Source organism: Panthera uncia (assembly GCF_023721935.1).
Source record: "Panthera uncia isolate 11264 chromosome A3 unlocalized genomic scaffold, Puncia_PCG_1.0 HiC_scaffold_12, whole genome shotgun sequence".
Taxonomy (NCBI): domain Eukaryota; kingdom Metazoa; phylum Chordata; class Mammalia; order Carnivora; family Felidae; genus Panthera; species Panthera uncia.
In genome coordinates, this window is record NW_026057579.1 from 20218671 (window position 1) to 20235004 (window position 16334).

Below are 16334 nucleotides of genomic sequence, written 5' to 3' on the forward strand. Positions count from 1 at the left end.
CCCTGATTAATCACATAATACTTTTTAAAAGACTTAACATTTATTTAGTGCCTACTGTGTCCCAGGCGCTGTGCTAAAAGCTTGACTTGGATTCTCTCATATCCTTTGTTTGTTTGTTGTTTGTTTGTTTGTTTATTTTTGAGACAGAGACAGAGCGTGAGCAGGGCAGGGGCAGAGAGAGAAGGAGACACAGAAACTGAAGCAGGCTCCAGGCTCTGAGCTGTCAGCACAGAGCCCGAACCAGGGCTTGAACTCACAAACTGTGAGATCGTGACCTGAGCCGAAGTCAGATGCTTGACCGACTGAGCCACCCAGGTGCCCTGGATTCTCTCATATCTTAAAATAGGGGCTCCTATTCACTCCACTGCACAGACCAGACACCGCAGCCTGTGTCCCTGACTGGCAGGGCCAGGGTTTGAGATGGGAGTCTGGCTGAGCCTCCCTAGGGCTGAAGTTGGGGGGTGGGGTGGCGGTGAGAGGCCCCAGGGCTGCTGCCAGGGGCTAGTGACTCCGAGAAGCACTGCCCAGAATCTGGAGCTCTACTTCCTCCCCTCGACCCCCTTCACAAAACGTTTGGTTTTGGTTGGGGCAGAGGGTGAGGAGAAAGCAAACCAGGGACAAGTGAGTAGTTCATGTAGCAACGGGTGGAGAGGAGCTGTGCCCCGATAGCAGCTCCCAGGCCCTGAAGACCTTTTCAGGGACATCTTAATTGTGGCCTGGAAGGGGGTCAGCTGGGTGGTCACTTGATTTCGGAGGAGGGTGAGAAAGCGTGAGTGGAAGAAGCATGTGCGTAGATGGTGGGGAGAGAGTGGCAACAGGCCATGTGGGGACTCAGCCTCCAAGGGCCCGGAGGGGTGTGGGAGGCCATTCCCCCTTGCTTCCTGTGGTTCACTGACACCCTGACCTAGGACCCTCATGACCCCCTTCACCCTGTGCATCTGGGGGTCAGTGGGGCCTGTAGACCCCACAGCAGGTGTATGTTCTGGCCTGGGAAAGGTGGTGCAGGAAGCCAGGAGCTCCCACAGGGGGCCTTACTGTGGGCAGAGTCCCTTGGGGGGCTCTGCTGAGCGACCCCTGGAATGGGGCTTGTGGGGGGTCACTCGGGGCACCGCAGCACTGTGCTGGGGATGTTGCAGCTGCCTGGGAGTGATTTCACACAGTCCTCTTTGCCTCAAGGGTCACCCGGAACAGGGAGGAGGCGGGAGGCAGCTGTGAGCTGTCTGGGGGGACAGCAAGGTGCAAGACATGAACTCTGACCTCCTCTGGGAAAGCAGACACACGCATATACACATGAAAAGCGAAATGACCACGTGACAGACACTGATTAAAGACCGCTGGATGGGTGGTCGAGGAGAAGCAGTGGGCATAGGGGGTGCTGAGGGACGGGGGGAGGGGACTCCCTCAGAGGAGAGGACGGGGTGGGTGTAGTCACAGGTGTGGGAACGGAGGGTGTGAGCTGGGGGACAGTGACCGGCCCTGGAATGATGGGGTCGGCTGGGAAGGTGGGGGGTGAGGCCACGCGGTGGTGAGCCATCCGTGTAGGTCTGGACCAGAGTTCAGATTTTACTGTGCGTGAAAATCATAGGCCCGATGGAGTTTTAAAAAAAATAACGGCTGAATTGAGATATGATTCACATACCATACAATCCACCCGTTTAACGTGTGCAATGCGATGGTTTTTAGTACATTCACAGAGTTGTGCGACCATCACCACAGGCAATCTCAGAACGTTTTCATCAGGCATCATAGGTTTTGATGGAGGAGGCCACGTGCTGTGGAAAATCTTTGCTGAGAGGCCAGGGTGGGCGGTAGATATGCAAGAGGCAGGGAGCCCCGTCGTAGAACATCCACCAAGGTCGAGACCTGTGGCACAAAGGGCCCGGAGGGCGGAGGTGGAGGATAGAGGCCCGAGGACAGGATCAGGTGCCGGGTGGACTGAGGAGGAAGGGGGACCTCGGTTCTCTTCAGGCTTTGGGGCTTCCGCGGCTGAGGTGGGGGTGGTGCCACTACCGCGTAGGGAGAGAAGTCAGAGGAAACATGAGGCATCTGGGTCTAGAAGAGTGGGATTTTAGGTGGTTGCAAACCAGCCAGGTGGAGATGTCCAGAAAGTGGGGGTCTGTACTGACCCCAGTGCCTGAGCGTCTCCGCAGAGGGGACCGCGTGCCCCACGGGGGTGCCCGCCGTGCAGTAATAGCTGCCCCCCGAGACAGCAGAGGGGCCCGAGGGGTGGGAGAGTCAAGGGCATGGAGCCAGGGGGAGGCATGGGCAGGACTGAGAGCCAGAGAGTCGATTGGCTTGGAAGCTTCCAGAAGTAGGGTGTCTTGTGGCTCAGCAGTGGCACTCAGTAAACGGTGGCCGATCGAGTGCTTGAAGCAGGGTAACGGTTAGCTGGCGAGGAGGCTGAATTGAACTCAAGGACCATGAGGATGGAAAATGGTCCTTTGAGGCTGTGAGTGACCGTATCAGAGTCCATTCAGAAGACAGAAAGCACATCGTGATCCGAACAGGTTTTACTATCAAGACGTGTTAACTACAACTGGGGTTGGGAGTAGTGAGAGACCCGCCGGTGAGACGTAGAACGAACTACAGAGAATCTAGAAATAGCACGTGTGAGACCAGCCGCTTCCCCGGGGGGTCACCATGGAGCGCCCGGGGAAGAGGCCCACGCCGGGGCCGATATCCCGACCTGGATGGAGAGGGCACGGCTGTGGCTCCCTGGATGACAGGGAGCTGACTGTGGAGACACGTTGGAAGACCTTGCTGGAGACTTGCCCCTGGAACTCACTGGAAGCCATCCTTTGGGTCCCAAGGAAAGCTACGCATGGGTCACACTGCCACTAAACTACCCAAGGGGAGTGTCGGGTGGAGATGTTGGCTGCTGCCGGCTGTTAGGCACTCCCCAGACCAGGCGCTTCAGAAGGCCCCTCGCTGCAGGAGCCGGGGCCTGGGAAGTTGTGTACAGAGCTCCGGGAGAGCACCCCAGGTCTAGGAAAGAAGACTCCCTTTTCTTCAGTGTCCCTCCAGTACCCTCTGGTGGCAGAGTCTAACGCCGTGCCTACTGGCAGAGGAGAAACACTTCAAGGGCCTGGTTCCATTTTCACCGAGCAGGAAGTGAAGGATGAATAAATCGCTAACTGGCAGTCTATCTACCCCTTTGGCCGCACAACTGCATTTGCACCTTTCACACCTATTTGGGCTCCCCTACAACTACAATCGAAGCCGTGTTTCTACCTAGCAAGACACGGCAAGCAATTCTTCTCACCCTTTCCCCGAAGAGTCCCACTAAGCACTGGATCAGCCACTGTCTACGTGAATAGCTTCTCAAGTTCAGCCACAGTGCCACTGACTATTCTGTTACCTAAAGACTAAAGTATAGGGGAGGCTGGCTGGCTCAGTCGGTGGAGCATGTGACTCTTGATCACAGGGTTGTGAGTTCGAGCCCCACGTTGGGTGTAGCGATTACTTAAAAATAAAATCTTTTTTTTTTTTTTAAAGACTAAAGTATAAATTTAACTTCCAACAGCTTGTATATGAAATAATGGGAAGAAGGAGGAAAAAGAAGAAAAACGGTTACCATGTACAAATAAACACGTATATGTATCCAGTAAATAGAAAGTACACAAAACTACTACTGTTTTCATTTCTGTGTTTGTTCCCAAGGCCACATTTGATGTCTGGCTCCTTTCTCCCGTTATCCACCCTAGATTTCCTCTGTGCTCTACTGGAATGTCAGCAGGCCAGGCTTCTTTTACCTGGTGCAGGGGCCCGAACCTTGATTCTCGAAGGATCCGAATCCCTCGTTGGTCTGTCTTTTATGTTGTTGTTATTGTTACTCTAGTTTTTCCATTAACCCTAACTTTGGGGCTTGGAAGTTCTAAGAGGTGACTGAGAGAATCCTCTGGATTCCGGATGTGGTCTTCCTTGTCTCTGTTACGAACCAGCAACTCAGCGGTGTGGTAACTAGGATCGATCACCCAAGCCAGTGGAGTAACTCCTTTTTGGGGGCTCTTGGTTCAGTGGCGCAGGGGTCCAAAAAATGGGAGGCTGTGGACTTGCTTTCCAGTGGAACCATGGTGGTGTCCCCTTCGGGGATTATGACATTTCGCACTCCTTGACGCTTTCAGAGACAGGAGGTAGGGGCCACAGGCAGGGGTCAACAGGGAGTAAGTGAAGAGGTCCCGGAGCTGGCAGGTGTGGACCATGGGCTACCTCCAGGGGAGGACAGGACCGGACCCACGCTCACGGCTGCTCAGACAGCAGGCCCTGCCAGGGCCCACGTGGCTGATTCTCATGTGGACCCTCAGCCTGGCCACCCTGGCTCTCTGATCCAAGGCCCGGGACGCCCATCTGACTGCTCCAGCACCCATGGCTCCCCACAAGTCAGGCATCTCCTGACCTGTCACACTCAGAATTGCATGCTCCTTAACGGAAGTCTGTACTGGTTCTTTTTAATGCCCAAGGACAACTTCGGCTCCTTACCAGCATCTATTTTGGGTATAAATCTTTTTTTTCCCTCCTTGCTTTCGGGTCTGTGTCATGGTAACCATTAGTATGAGCACAGGAGTCTGATTCAACTCATCTCTGCCGGTGTTGCCACCATCGTGGCAGCAGGTTTGGTGTGATCATAAATGCTCACACTGGTGGTGCCCTGGCCTCGAGGGGAGTGTGACAACCACAGGTCATCTTGTTGTGACTCCAGAGCCAGACAGATGGGCTTTGAAGTGGCAACAGGATGGCAGGACTGTTGGCCTGTTGCCAATGGCTTTTGGTATTCTCTGTGCAGCTGGTGGTTTGGATGGGAGGGATGTTTCTGGAAGCCAGAGGAATGGTATGATGATGTGCATCTCACTCACGCTGAGAGGGAATGAGCAGTCCAAAGGAGACCCCCCCCCCCGCCCCCCATCCAGCTCAGTCTTGTGACCGAGAGAGGCTGTGGTAAGGGGAAAGAATTGGCAGATAGACATCTCTGTCTAGGAGGCCCTGGTCGCTCCCCTCAGCCTCCTACCGGCCCCCAGTTTACTAGGCCCAGAGCTTATCGCCACCCTGGCAGATGATTAGGTGGCGAGGGGCACACGATTACTCTCCTGCCTTTGGTCATCCACAAGGTGCATTTGTAGCTCTGCCCAAGCTCCAGTAGGAAATTCAGCTATGACGCTGCTATCTCTGGGCTGGTGCCACACCAGGGGCGTAGACAGATGAGCTGCGGCGTAGGCTCAGCACGTTCATCCGTGACCAAGTGCTGCCATGTTTGTAAGGACTCTGGAGTTAGATGGACCTGGCTTCATAATCCTGCCCTGGAACTTTCTACCTGTGCTCCCTTGGAGAGGTACTAAACCCCTCAGCCTCAGGTTTTCCTTCTATAAGACGGGAATAACAAGAGAAACATTTCATACATTTCACAGGATCGTTGCAAGGATGAAATGGGACCATACGAGTCTCTTAGCAAGTGCCGAGCACATGGTAGGTACCCAGTAAATAGCTGAATGAATGATTGACGTGTTGGGCAGAGCCCGGGCTACTATGATTAGAAAGTTGTTTACCACCACGCCGACTCCTGCCCTCCCCGCAGACAGGCCTCACCAGGAAAGGGAGGCTAACTGGAAACTTTGCTTTCAGACCAATCTGTGCCCAAAGTTAATATGTCTGCAACAGCCACATGTTAATTGTAAGAGGACATGATGAAGTGGAAAACTCTGGACTTCAGGGTGGGACTGACGTGGATGTGAATCCAGCTCCACCACTTAATAATGACCTTGGGCAGCTTTCTTAACCTTTCGATACCGCACGTTTCTCGTCTGGAAAACGGGGAGGGGGGAGGGGAGAGGCCCCACTTCAAAAGGTCGGAGTGAGGCGTGACGATGAACAAGATGTTGCGGTTGTAAAGCTCTATTCACAGGGGCTGGCACGTCGTGGGAGCTTCGTGAGTACAAGCTCCTGTTTGAGTGACGTCCGCTCACGGGCACTCGGGGGATTTCAAGAAAGGAGAGAAAACCGTGGGCTGGATTAGTCAGGGACTAACAGTTGTTTAAATGTACTGAGGATTTTCTTTGTGCCAGGCACCCTTGTAAGCATGTTCAATGAATTTCGTTTGAATTCTCACAACAACCCTCTGAAGTGGCTCCTATTATTACCCCATTTTACAGCTGAGAAAACTGAGGCCGAGGGCCATGGTTTTGCCCCAGGTCACACAGCTGATAGAGTAAGCAGGTCAGGATTTGAACCCACGCAGGAAGAAGCCCTTTAGGAGGCTGAGATTAGCATATGAGTCAGGACTGTCAGCCACACGGCACAGACTCACTCACACCCAAGCAGGGAAAGGCTTCCATTACTGCGAGTTTCAGAGATGCCCTGCCTCCAGGTACAGCTAGATTCTCGGGGGCCTAGACAATGACCTCAGTGTGCCATCCCTCTGTCTTCAGCTCTTTGTTCTCAGGCAAGCCCTCCCCCGCAGGCAGCCGCTCCTGACTCACATCCTACCCTGTAGCCTTTCCATTGCACCACCACGGTCCCCGGAGGCGTCCGGTTGGCCCCGCCTGGTCACGTGCTCACTCTGCCTGGGGTGAGTTGTGGGGTCAGGACAAATACGCCCCAAGCCCCCTGGTGGGGAGGGGTAGATAGCTGGAAACAAGCAAAGTCCACAAGGGGAAAAGTAGACTTTAGACGGAAGGGGAGGAAGGGCCTGCTCCAGAGATGGTCTATGTTTTTCAGCGATGCAGATCGAGCACTTGAGATGGAGTGGAAGGGGCTCTTACGATGATGACATCAAGATTGTGTTGTTTTTTTAATTTTTAAAAAATTTTTGTTTATCTTTGAGAGGGAGAGCGTGAGCAGGGGAGGGGCAGAGAGAGAAGGAGACACAGAATCCAGAGCAGCTCCAGGCTCTGAGCTGTCAGCACAGAGCCCGACAGGGGGCTTGAACCCACCAACCGTGAGATCGTGACCTGAGCCGAAGTCGGAAGCTCAACCGACTGAGCCACCCAGGTGCCCCGGGATTGTTTTTGATGGAGAAAGGATTTAGGTTTGGGGCAATTCTGGTTTTGTTCCTGGAAGAGAATCGTTCTGCGCAGGCTCTTGTTGAGGTGACATAGCGGGGTGACGGTCTCAGTGCCGGTGGGCGCAAACCTGGAGGGGAGACTTGGGGTGATGAGCTGGGGAGGTGCTGATGGGGTTGGGGTTGGTGAGGAAGGTGGGGACGGTGCCGGGGACGGTGTGGCAGGCTGGAGGCGGGGGGGGGGGGGAGGTGACGTGGCAGGGATGGCTCAACTGTGGGTGTTTGGCTGAGGTGGGCTGTTGAATGAGCCGGTGTTGCGGTTAGGGACGTGGGCAGCCATGGCGAGCACAGATGCACTTTGGGAGGAATGGAAGGGACGTGCAGCACCCCGGGCAGGGGCTGTGCTTGGTGGAAGTGATGTACGGGGAGGGATTAGACACGTTCCGTGAGGGGTGGGGTGGGGGAGCAGGGAGGGAGGCACCCCTTTTATAGCTGGTGATGGAACTGTGTGTGGGCGTGAGGCACTGGTCATGGTCATGCTGTGGGAAGTGATGGTTTCACAGAGCAGCAAGGTAGAAGGGCTTAGACGCACTCGTAGAGGAGGATAGAAGCCAACGCCAACCAGTGGTTGAAGTTGGGAGGTAAGCCCTCTTGCCCTTCCCTATTGCCTCTTTAAAATAATTGTGTTAATGTTTATGTATTTTTGAGAGAGAGAGAGAGACAGACAGACAGACAGACAGAATGCAAGTGGGGGAGGGGCAGAGAGAGAGGGAGACACAGAATCCGAAGCAGGCTCCAGGCTCCGAGCTGGCAGCGCAGAGCCCGACGCAGGGCTTGAATCCCCGAACCGTGAGATCATGACCTGAGCTGAAGCTGACGCTTAACCGCCTGGTTAACCCAGGCGCCCCATAACATTCCTGTCTTATTTCCTCACAGCAGTACATATGCATCACGTAAGACGTCAAGACCAACATCACTTCACCAAAGAGACCCTCCCACCCTCTCCTTCTCAGAGGCGACCACTTTTAGCTGTTTCTTCTAGCAATTTTGCATCTCACGTTTCTGAGGCATGTGCATATTTTTGATTCTTCCATTTTAGACATTTCCCATTGATTTCCTATTTAGTAAGTAGGCATGCAGCTCCCTTACACGGCCAGCCTTTCTGCTCCGAAATCGCTCTCGTGGTAGGGCATACTATTAACAGTGCTCTTTCAAAAATGTTTTATGCACATATGAATGTATGCGTGTGTATATGTGTCATAGGCAGGATATTGCCACGTCCCCACCCCCGCCAAGAGGGACGCATCCTAATCCCCTGAACCTGTGGATATGTTACCTTATGTAACAAAAGGGACTTTGCAGGCAGGTCTGATTAAGTTAAAGATCTTGAGATGGGGAGATCATCCTACATTCTCTGGGTGGGTCTAGGGTAATCAACAGGGTCCCTAGAAATGAAAGACAGAGGTGGGAGAGGCAGAGGAGATGTGATTCTGGAAGCGGAGTCAGAGTAATGCGATAAGAGAGAGCCTGGCCGTTGCTGGCTCTGACGATGGAAGGGACCATGAGCCAAGGAATATGAGTAGCCTGTAGGAGTCGAAAAAATCGAGGGAATGGATTCTCCCTAGAGCCTCCAGGGAGGGGAGTGCAGCCCTACCAACATCTTGATTTTCAGTCCAGTGACAAGAACCATTTTGAACTTTTGTTTCCCAGAACTGCAACATGACACATTTGTGTTGTTTTAAGTCATTAATTTTGTGGTAACTTGTAACAGCAGCAACAGGAAATGCATATATATATATATATATATATATATATATATATATATACACACACACACACATATATATGTGTATATATACATATACGTATATATACATATATATACACACACACATATATACGTGTGTATATATATACATATATACATATGTATATATATATACACGTATATATGTATATATATACGTGTGTATATATGTATATATATACATACATATGTATATATACCCACATGCATTACATAGGTGTGTATACACACACACATATTTGTTAAATCAACTAATGCGTCTGTATTCACAGCTAAGCCTTATAGTCTACTGCAATCGTTTCCTTTTTTTTTTTTCCACTGAAGTTAACAATGATCTGGTTTCTGCACCTGCCTTATTTTCTTTGTACTTTTTGCTAGTTGCTGTCTCACCTTCTAATAGCTGTTGGTGTGGCTTTCCATAGGGCAGTCACATCAAATATTACATGCTCCAGACCCAGTTTTCCAGTTCTCGCTGGAAAGTTCTTTCCAGTTCTAGCTGTGTGGCACGTTGTGGCTGCCATTCTGTGGCTTCCTTTTGTGGTCCTCCGTGGCATTCCCTCTGCCTTCTTTCGGGTCGAAGTTCCTGTTTCCTGGATCTCGCCTTCTTCCTCTTGTCTGGTTTACTCCCCCTTTTTGGAGCACATCGTCCAGGACAGATACCTGTCAATATCCGAATCCGTCCAGTTCCTGAGTTCAGATGGCAGAGTGGGAACAGGGAGTGACACCTGTAGTCTTGTCGGATTAAAAAGACCGTTCGATGGTCAAGGGCATGGCAATGACAGCAGTCAACAGGCCTGAGGCTTAGGTGACACTGCTTTGATCCGAACAGTGACCCTCGATGGCTTCACCTGGCCTGTTTCCACCTCAATCCCGGAGATCCCCTTCCCTTGTCTCGTGTGTCTTAGAGGACATCTTCCTGTGTTCCTGAGAAAGGAGCGTCTGGAAAATATATTCTCCTATCACACGTAAATGATGATGAGGCTGCGTAAAGAATTCTAACGGGAGAATTATTTTAAGAATTCCAAAGGTATTGGTCCTTTGTCTTCTTGCTTTCCACATTACCGTTGAGCGATCCGAAGCCATTCTGCTTCCTGGACCTTTATGTGTCACTTTTTCTCCTGGTCTGCAAGATCCTCTCTTGATGTCAGTGTTCTGAGATTTCACGGTGACGTGCCTTGTGGTGGGTCTTTTCAACCAGGTCACTCATGTCTCGGTTCTGGGAAATTCCCTTGAATTATTTCATTGGTAATTTTCTCCCGTTTTTTTTTTTTTGTTTTTGTTTTTGTTTTTGTTTTCTGTAACGCCTGCTTTTCAGATGAAACTTCCGGACCATTTCTCAAGCTCTCTTTCCCGTCCTCTCCTATTTCCATTTTTCTCTTTGGAGTAGCTTTGTGTTGAGTTCTGCATCTTGCTAGCATGACTTGTACCTTCGGCAAATCTGTTTTGTTCTCTGAGTGTTCTCTTCAAATCGCGCCACGTTCTTGTCTCATGAACGCGGCGTCTGATCTGGGCCTGAAGTCTAGGTTTTCCAAGTTGTGGTTTCTGCGTTCTCGTCTCTGTCTTCCAAGTCAGAGGCTTCCCTCTGACGTCTACTGGTCCATGATGGTCCTTTACAGGATTAAGCACGGGGGACGAACAAGCGGATTAGAAGACCTGTGCATGATGCTGGGGCTTGTTGTGCGGCAGACCCACCTGGTTGACCTAAACAAGCCATTTGGACACCGTTTGGCTTCTGGTGGCAGCATCTGTCCGCAGGCCTATCCCCTTGGACTAATGAGATTCTCCAGAAAAGGCGAGGGTCGGGCTGCCAGGGGTCTGGGAGCCCAGTGGGGAAAAGCTGGGGGCACTCGACGTCAGCGTTTAAAATAATCTTCATCTCCCGGATTTTGATATATTACCTTTGCTCTCAGCTGCACCAGTCAACTCTGTGCAGAGACCCCTCTGTTCTGTTCTCTCCAGAGAGTAAACCTTCGGACTCCATGGGGACAGGACCTAGGGCTTTTACTTCTTTCCTTCAGTCTTCTTCATTTTCCCTTGTCCGTCCCCCTCACCCCTGGTCTGGGAGGTAGCTGGTGCTACTGTCTCAAGTGTCTTTTGAGGATTCTTGTCATAAAGCAGGTCTGATCTGATTTGATTTGAGGTTGATTTGAAATCAGTTTTGTCTGAAATTTGGCAATCATGAAGCGGCTTTCCAGACCCCAAAATGTCGTGGCGGGGGGGGGGGGTGTCTCCTCTCTGTTCGGCCCCAGCCGGTGACTGTACGTCTTGAGAAACAAAACAAAAAAAACTTTTTACCAACTTGGATTTAGACGGTGGTGAAATTTGTTGTGTATATTCAAAATCCCTGTCCTCTTTCCCACAGCGGGTTTGGAATTGAAGAGTGATAATGGTGACTGTGTAGGTTGTGATACCCAGATATTTTTCTGATGGGATTCCTTAAGCATTTTTTAAAGATGTTGCTATACACATTATTTACGGCCACTGTGGACATTTAGAAGTGTAAAGAAGGAAATAAAAGCTGCTTGTCCTTGGTGGTAGCGTTCCTGGCATGGATTTTTCTTTGGTGGTGGTTTTTGTGGCACAGCCCTTGGCACCGGTGAGAAGGAGGCTTCGGCGCCAGGAGCAGCAGAGAGCTGTGCTTGGCGAAGGACCGTCGTCGTGGTGGACACATGCCGCTGGGTTGGGACCGGGGGGCCCAGGAGCTGGTCGCTCCTCTCAGCAGGGCTGCTTGAGAGAAGGAAGCTTCCAAGGGCAGGTGGAAAGCGCCGTGTTGAGTCCTGGAGCTTGGCCACCGCCGTGGGCCCCCTGGGCTGTGCGGTGCATGGCCTTTCTGACCATATGCCGGATGGTTTTAGATGATGCTGGGTGATTCTGAGGAACACTTTCTGACAGATCTGTTCCATTGAGTAACACAAAGGAACCTACAGACTGACCCAGGTCAGCTGAGTTTGCGGTGAGTTTGTGCGTGCAGCTCAGATACCAGGGGGATATGTGGAGGAAGGGGAGGAGGAAAGAGGTTTCCTTTCCTTTCCTTTCCTTTCCGGGGTGTCTGCCCTCAGGGTCAATGCCTTGTGATGTTCCGCTTTTCCCTCCTACTTCCTACTCTTTTCAATGGCAACCAGAGGTTCTCTGAAAGTGTTTTTTTTTTTTTTTTTTCTTGCAGAAGCTCCCTGGGTGTTTCTGGGCCTCAGGGCAGTGTTGACACAAACATCTGGTGGAGGGTTATCTGCCTCTTACTTACTTTGTGCCTGGGTCTTCACCGACTCCATTCTGGGGCTCTGGGGCTCCTGAAGTTATCCCAGCCTTGTCTGCATCTCCCCTTTGGCCTTGGAGCCTCCAGTAGCTTGGCCGGGAGGGGCGAGAAGACACCTTGTAGATAACGGAGTCTACCTCACCCCATTTCACGGTTGAGGAAACTAAGGGTGGGAAGCCCGAGTCAGGACTAGAACCCACATCTGCTGACTCTGGGTTCAATATTCTTTCCAACCAGATAACTCCCTTATCCTTTTGAAGGTTTTAATGTGGTTGGGGGGGGGGTGGTTGTAAGGCCATTGGGCATGTTTGTGCTAACAAACGGGGTGTGGGTTTGAGGGGGAATGACTGGCTGATAATGGAGGGAAGCTTTATGGAGCTCTGGGTTGGACCAGTTCTCTAATGGGCTCTCAAGAGTTGTTTCTGTGGGGTGGTATAAGCTGGGGGACAAAGCTTCACAGACAGTCCCCCCAGAGCTTTAGTGAGAGAGATCTGGATTCAAGTTTCTGCTTTGACTCTAGAATATGGACAAATCCTAACCTTTTTGAACATTAGGTTCCACTGTAAACGTGGGATAGTAATAGTACTAGAAGCTCCCCGAAGGAAGGAAGGAAGGAAGGAAGGAAGGAAGGAAGGAAGGAAGGCAGGCCAGCGTGTCACGTGCTTAGCACCGTGTCTGACACTTAAAGCAATACTCCTCCTGCTGTCTGTGCACTCGTGCATTTGGGCAGCAAACATTCATGGAGCTCAGTACTGTGCCGAGCTTATGTGTCTGCATAGCACCTGGGGTTTCCTTCGGGTTCACCTGTGGGGGCTTGGAGCATCTACAGCCCACTGGGGTCTGAACTTACAGCCCCTCCTGTGCTGGCCCTAAGGAGGCTCCTCCCAGCCCCAGCCTGTCCCAACACACCCTGGGCAGAACCCACCTTCCAGCCGCCGCCGTCCCTGGGGGAGGGGCCGCGCCCGTGGGAGACCCAAGCCTGTGCTTTCTCCAGTGCCTGGTTTTCCAGGGAGCCTTGGCTGGAGGGGGATGGGAGAAGGAGCCCGAGAGGGAGGGGAAGCCCGGGAAGCAGAACGGGAACTGGAAGGGGAAGGGTGTGGGTGGGCCCAGATCCAGCTGCCTCCCACTTTCCTTCTCCTGCCAATCCCCTCCCCGCGGGCGGGTGCACTGGAGGCAGGGGCTTGGCCCGGGTTTCCTCCTGGGGGGTGGGGAGCCCAGAACTCAGTGTCTCCGAGCAAAGGGGGTTGAATCCGCAACACCCCCACCCCGAGCAGAGGCCTGCGGCGGGGGCTTTGTGATTTCACTGGCTTGAGGCCCGCACCTGAAGCAGGGAAGATGAAAAAGCCCCTAAAATCAAGCAGGGTGGGTGCGGAGGGCCCCCCTCAAGCCCACCAGGTTCCCCTGGCAAATGGTGCCGATCCGTGGGGCTCGAGTGGGGGTGGGGGGGAAGCAGCCTCCCATCAGCCGTCACCGTGGCCTTGGCTTCGGCCTCTCCCCACCGGGGCGCCCTCCAGACTGCACTGCAAACCTAGGCCTTCAGCCTGGCCGCAGCCCGAGTTCAACCTCAGCTCTCTCTGGGCCCAGGCGCTGGTCCTAAAGTGAGCTGACATTCATTTCACATCCTGTGACTGCAGCTCACTTCCTCCACGTGGTGGGAGCGGTGTGGGGGCGGGGGCGTGAGGGGAGGACAGATTAGAAGGAAAATGTAGCGGGGCTGGGGACCTCTGGGATTTCCCAGGGGGTGGCTGGGTGGGAGGGAGGGTGCGGGAAGCTTTCAAAGGAGAGAACAGACGTGAATGAAGAAAAGGGAGGAGGCAGGAGGCAGTTAGAAGTCCCAGAAGTGGCGCCCACTGCGCCCCAGCAACGCGGAGGCCCCGGGGAGACTGTTGCCGCCTCGCAGGGAGGAGGTGGCCCTGGGGGAAGCCAGGCGGTACCCTGCCAGCTGAAACCGGCCTCGGTTTCCCCTACTCTCTGGGGTGCTAGTTTGGCCGGAGCTGCTGGTGAGCCTGGGAAGAGGAGTGAGGTCGGAGGAACAGGCCTCACAGGCCCCGGGGCTGAGGTGTGTGTGGGGGGGTCAGGTGGGGCCTGGGTTGGGGGTGCCCTGCCCTGCTGACCCCTCTTGTCTTTCCCCCACAGGTGGAGCCACTGGAAGTCCACACCGCAGGCAGCAGGAGTCTCCCTCAGCACCGGGATCTATGTCTAAGTTCTAACTCTTGCTTACAAAGACCACGATAATTCCTTCCCCAAAGCCCAGCAGCCCCCCAGCCCCGCGCAGCCCCAGCCTGCCTCCCACCGCCCAGCTGCCCGCCATGCCCTCCAGCGGCCCCGGGGACACCAGCAGCTCCGCTCCGGAGCGGGAGGAGGACCGCAAGGTGAGCGGCTGGCTCTGCCCAGGACCCCCTAGGACCCCAAACCCAGGGAAGGGGAGGGCCCGTCCCCGAGCAGTGACAGCTCTGGTGTGCTGAGCGCTGGACCGCGCAGCTCAGCCTTCGCGCTGGGCGGTGGAGGGGGGGTGATGTCCCCCTTCAGGTGATGGCTGGTAGAGGTTCAGTCCTGGTGGTACGGTGGGAATTTGAACCACGTGATCAGGCTCCAGGACCCAGGCTTTTCACCTTCCTGGTGTCTGAGCAGAGGCTCAAGCCCTGGGTCTGTACAGTGTTGGCAGTCGGCCTTGCAGCGTGTCCCCGAACCCAGATTCCTTTCTGGATTGGCCTCCTACCAGCCCTGTGTCCTCGGGTTGGTCACTTTACCTGTCTTAGCTGCCTCTGCTTCCCCAGGGTATTCGGTAGCTTCTGGGAGGCCAAAGACAAGTTCAGGGAGGTTGGTAGATGTGAGGCCGCATGAGGGCTCCCCCTCCCACACAGGGTGACACCAGTCATCCTGGAGATGGTGATTTCCTGCCCCTCACCCCCACCCCGGGCTCTGAGTGAGTGTCACTTGTGACCATGGAGCTAATGACCTCCTTGTTTTCAGAGCCCCATGAGAGGTGACCTCATCACCCTCTGCTGAACTCCAGGATGAGCCTAAATCAGAGGAGATCCCAGCAGACCAGTAGGGATCCCTGCTGGGTCCCCACAGGCTGCCTTGGAACCTCACCAAGCCGTGTCCACCTGTAGGCAAAGCCACCCTGAACCCCCAACGTTGGGATTCTGTGTTCCCCCTCTGTCAGTGAAATGGTGAACCCCACCACCACCTTTCTGGGGAAGCTGTGCCAGCCACGGGCCTTTCTGGGGTGTCCTATCTGCCGTGCCCTGGTCCTCACAGTTTCCTCTGCCTGCTCCCCTTTTCCTGAGCAAGGAGCGAGGGGTGGTGATGCTTGGTTGGGGGTTATAGTTTGTCCTTCTGGAACTACAGTGGACACCTGGCACCGGGCATGCCTCCCCCCCCCCCCCCCGCCCCCGGCACTCTGAGGAGTGTCCCCTCTGCTTGGCCACCGTCAGGGGCGGCCCTGAGACCCGCTCACTGCTTACCCTCCCCCATGCGTACTCAGCTCCTTCCTGGGTTTGCTCATTCTTAGAGCCTGTTTCGGTTTTCTGAGTGGTTTCCATCCATGTGGTTCTTGGAAGCAGCCCTTGAAACAGGTGGGGCAAGGGCAGATGGCCCTAGTTTACAGGTGAGGATGCTGAGCCCGGATACTCAGTGGTGGGTCCAGATGAGAGCCTGGTGGGTCAGAACCTTTCTCGCTGCCCCGCCTGCGTCAGTCCTCGTGTGGACACACGCACAGGTGTGCGCACAAAGCGCAGGCACCTGCCTTCCCAGCCTGGAATCCGGCAGAATGCCCCGGTTGGGGGTGTATACGCAGCAAACTGGGGAGAAAGTGCTTGCCGTGGCCCACTGAGCCAGGCTTTCTAGGCGCTACCGGTCCCCTTTCTCTGACCCCCACAGAAAATAACAGGTAGTCCAGGTTATCCCGTGGGCCTTCTGGGCCACTCCTATCTCGGGCGGCGGTAGACCTACACCCTGCCACCACGGAGTCAGGGCCACCTGCAGCTGGCCACCTGTGCTCTTGAGTGGAAGCTATGGGTAATTCCCTTCCCTCCACCAGCTCTGCTTTGCTCCTCTGTTGGATTAGGTGACCCTGACCTCCCGACGTGGCCTGATGCCCTGACTGGTGCTGACACAGCTCCAGTCCACACGCTGGCAGGTGGGAAAGGTGGGGGGGACAGTCAGGCCGGACTCCTCTTGTTACTGAACTGTGCCACCCTGGATAGCAGAGGCCCTGGCTCCCTCACATGGAAAGCAGCAGATCAGGCTCCCTGTGATGACAGTTCAAGATCGAGAAA

The 16334-nt window shown here is 53.9% G+C and overlaps 1 protein-coding gene across 1 annotated transcript in view; it reads left to right on the top strand.

Annotated features, from left to right (window-relative positions):
* Positions 1 to 16334, top strand: part of DNMT3A (DNA methyltransferase 3 alpha) — a 99343-nt gene that overhangs the window by 12065 nt on the left and 70944 nt on the right. The window contains exon 2 of the mRNA XM_049652453.1: positions 14188 to 14423. Within this exon, the coding sequence (XP_049508410.1) occupies positions 14361 to 14423 (63 nt within the window). The 5' untranslated portion in view covers positions 14188 to 14360. The remainder of the gene's footprint in view (positions 1 to 14187; positions 14424 to 16334) is intronic.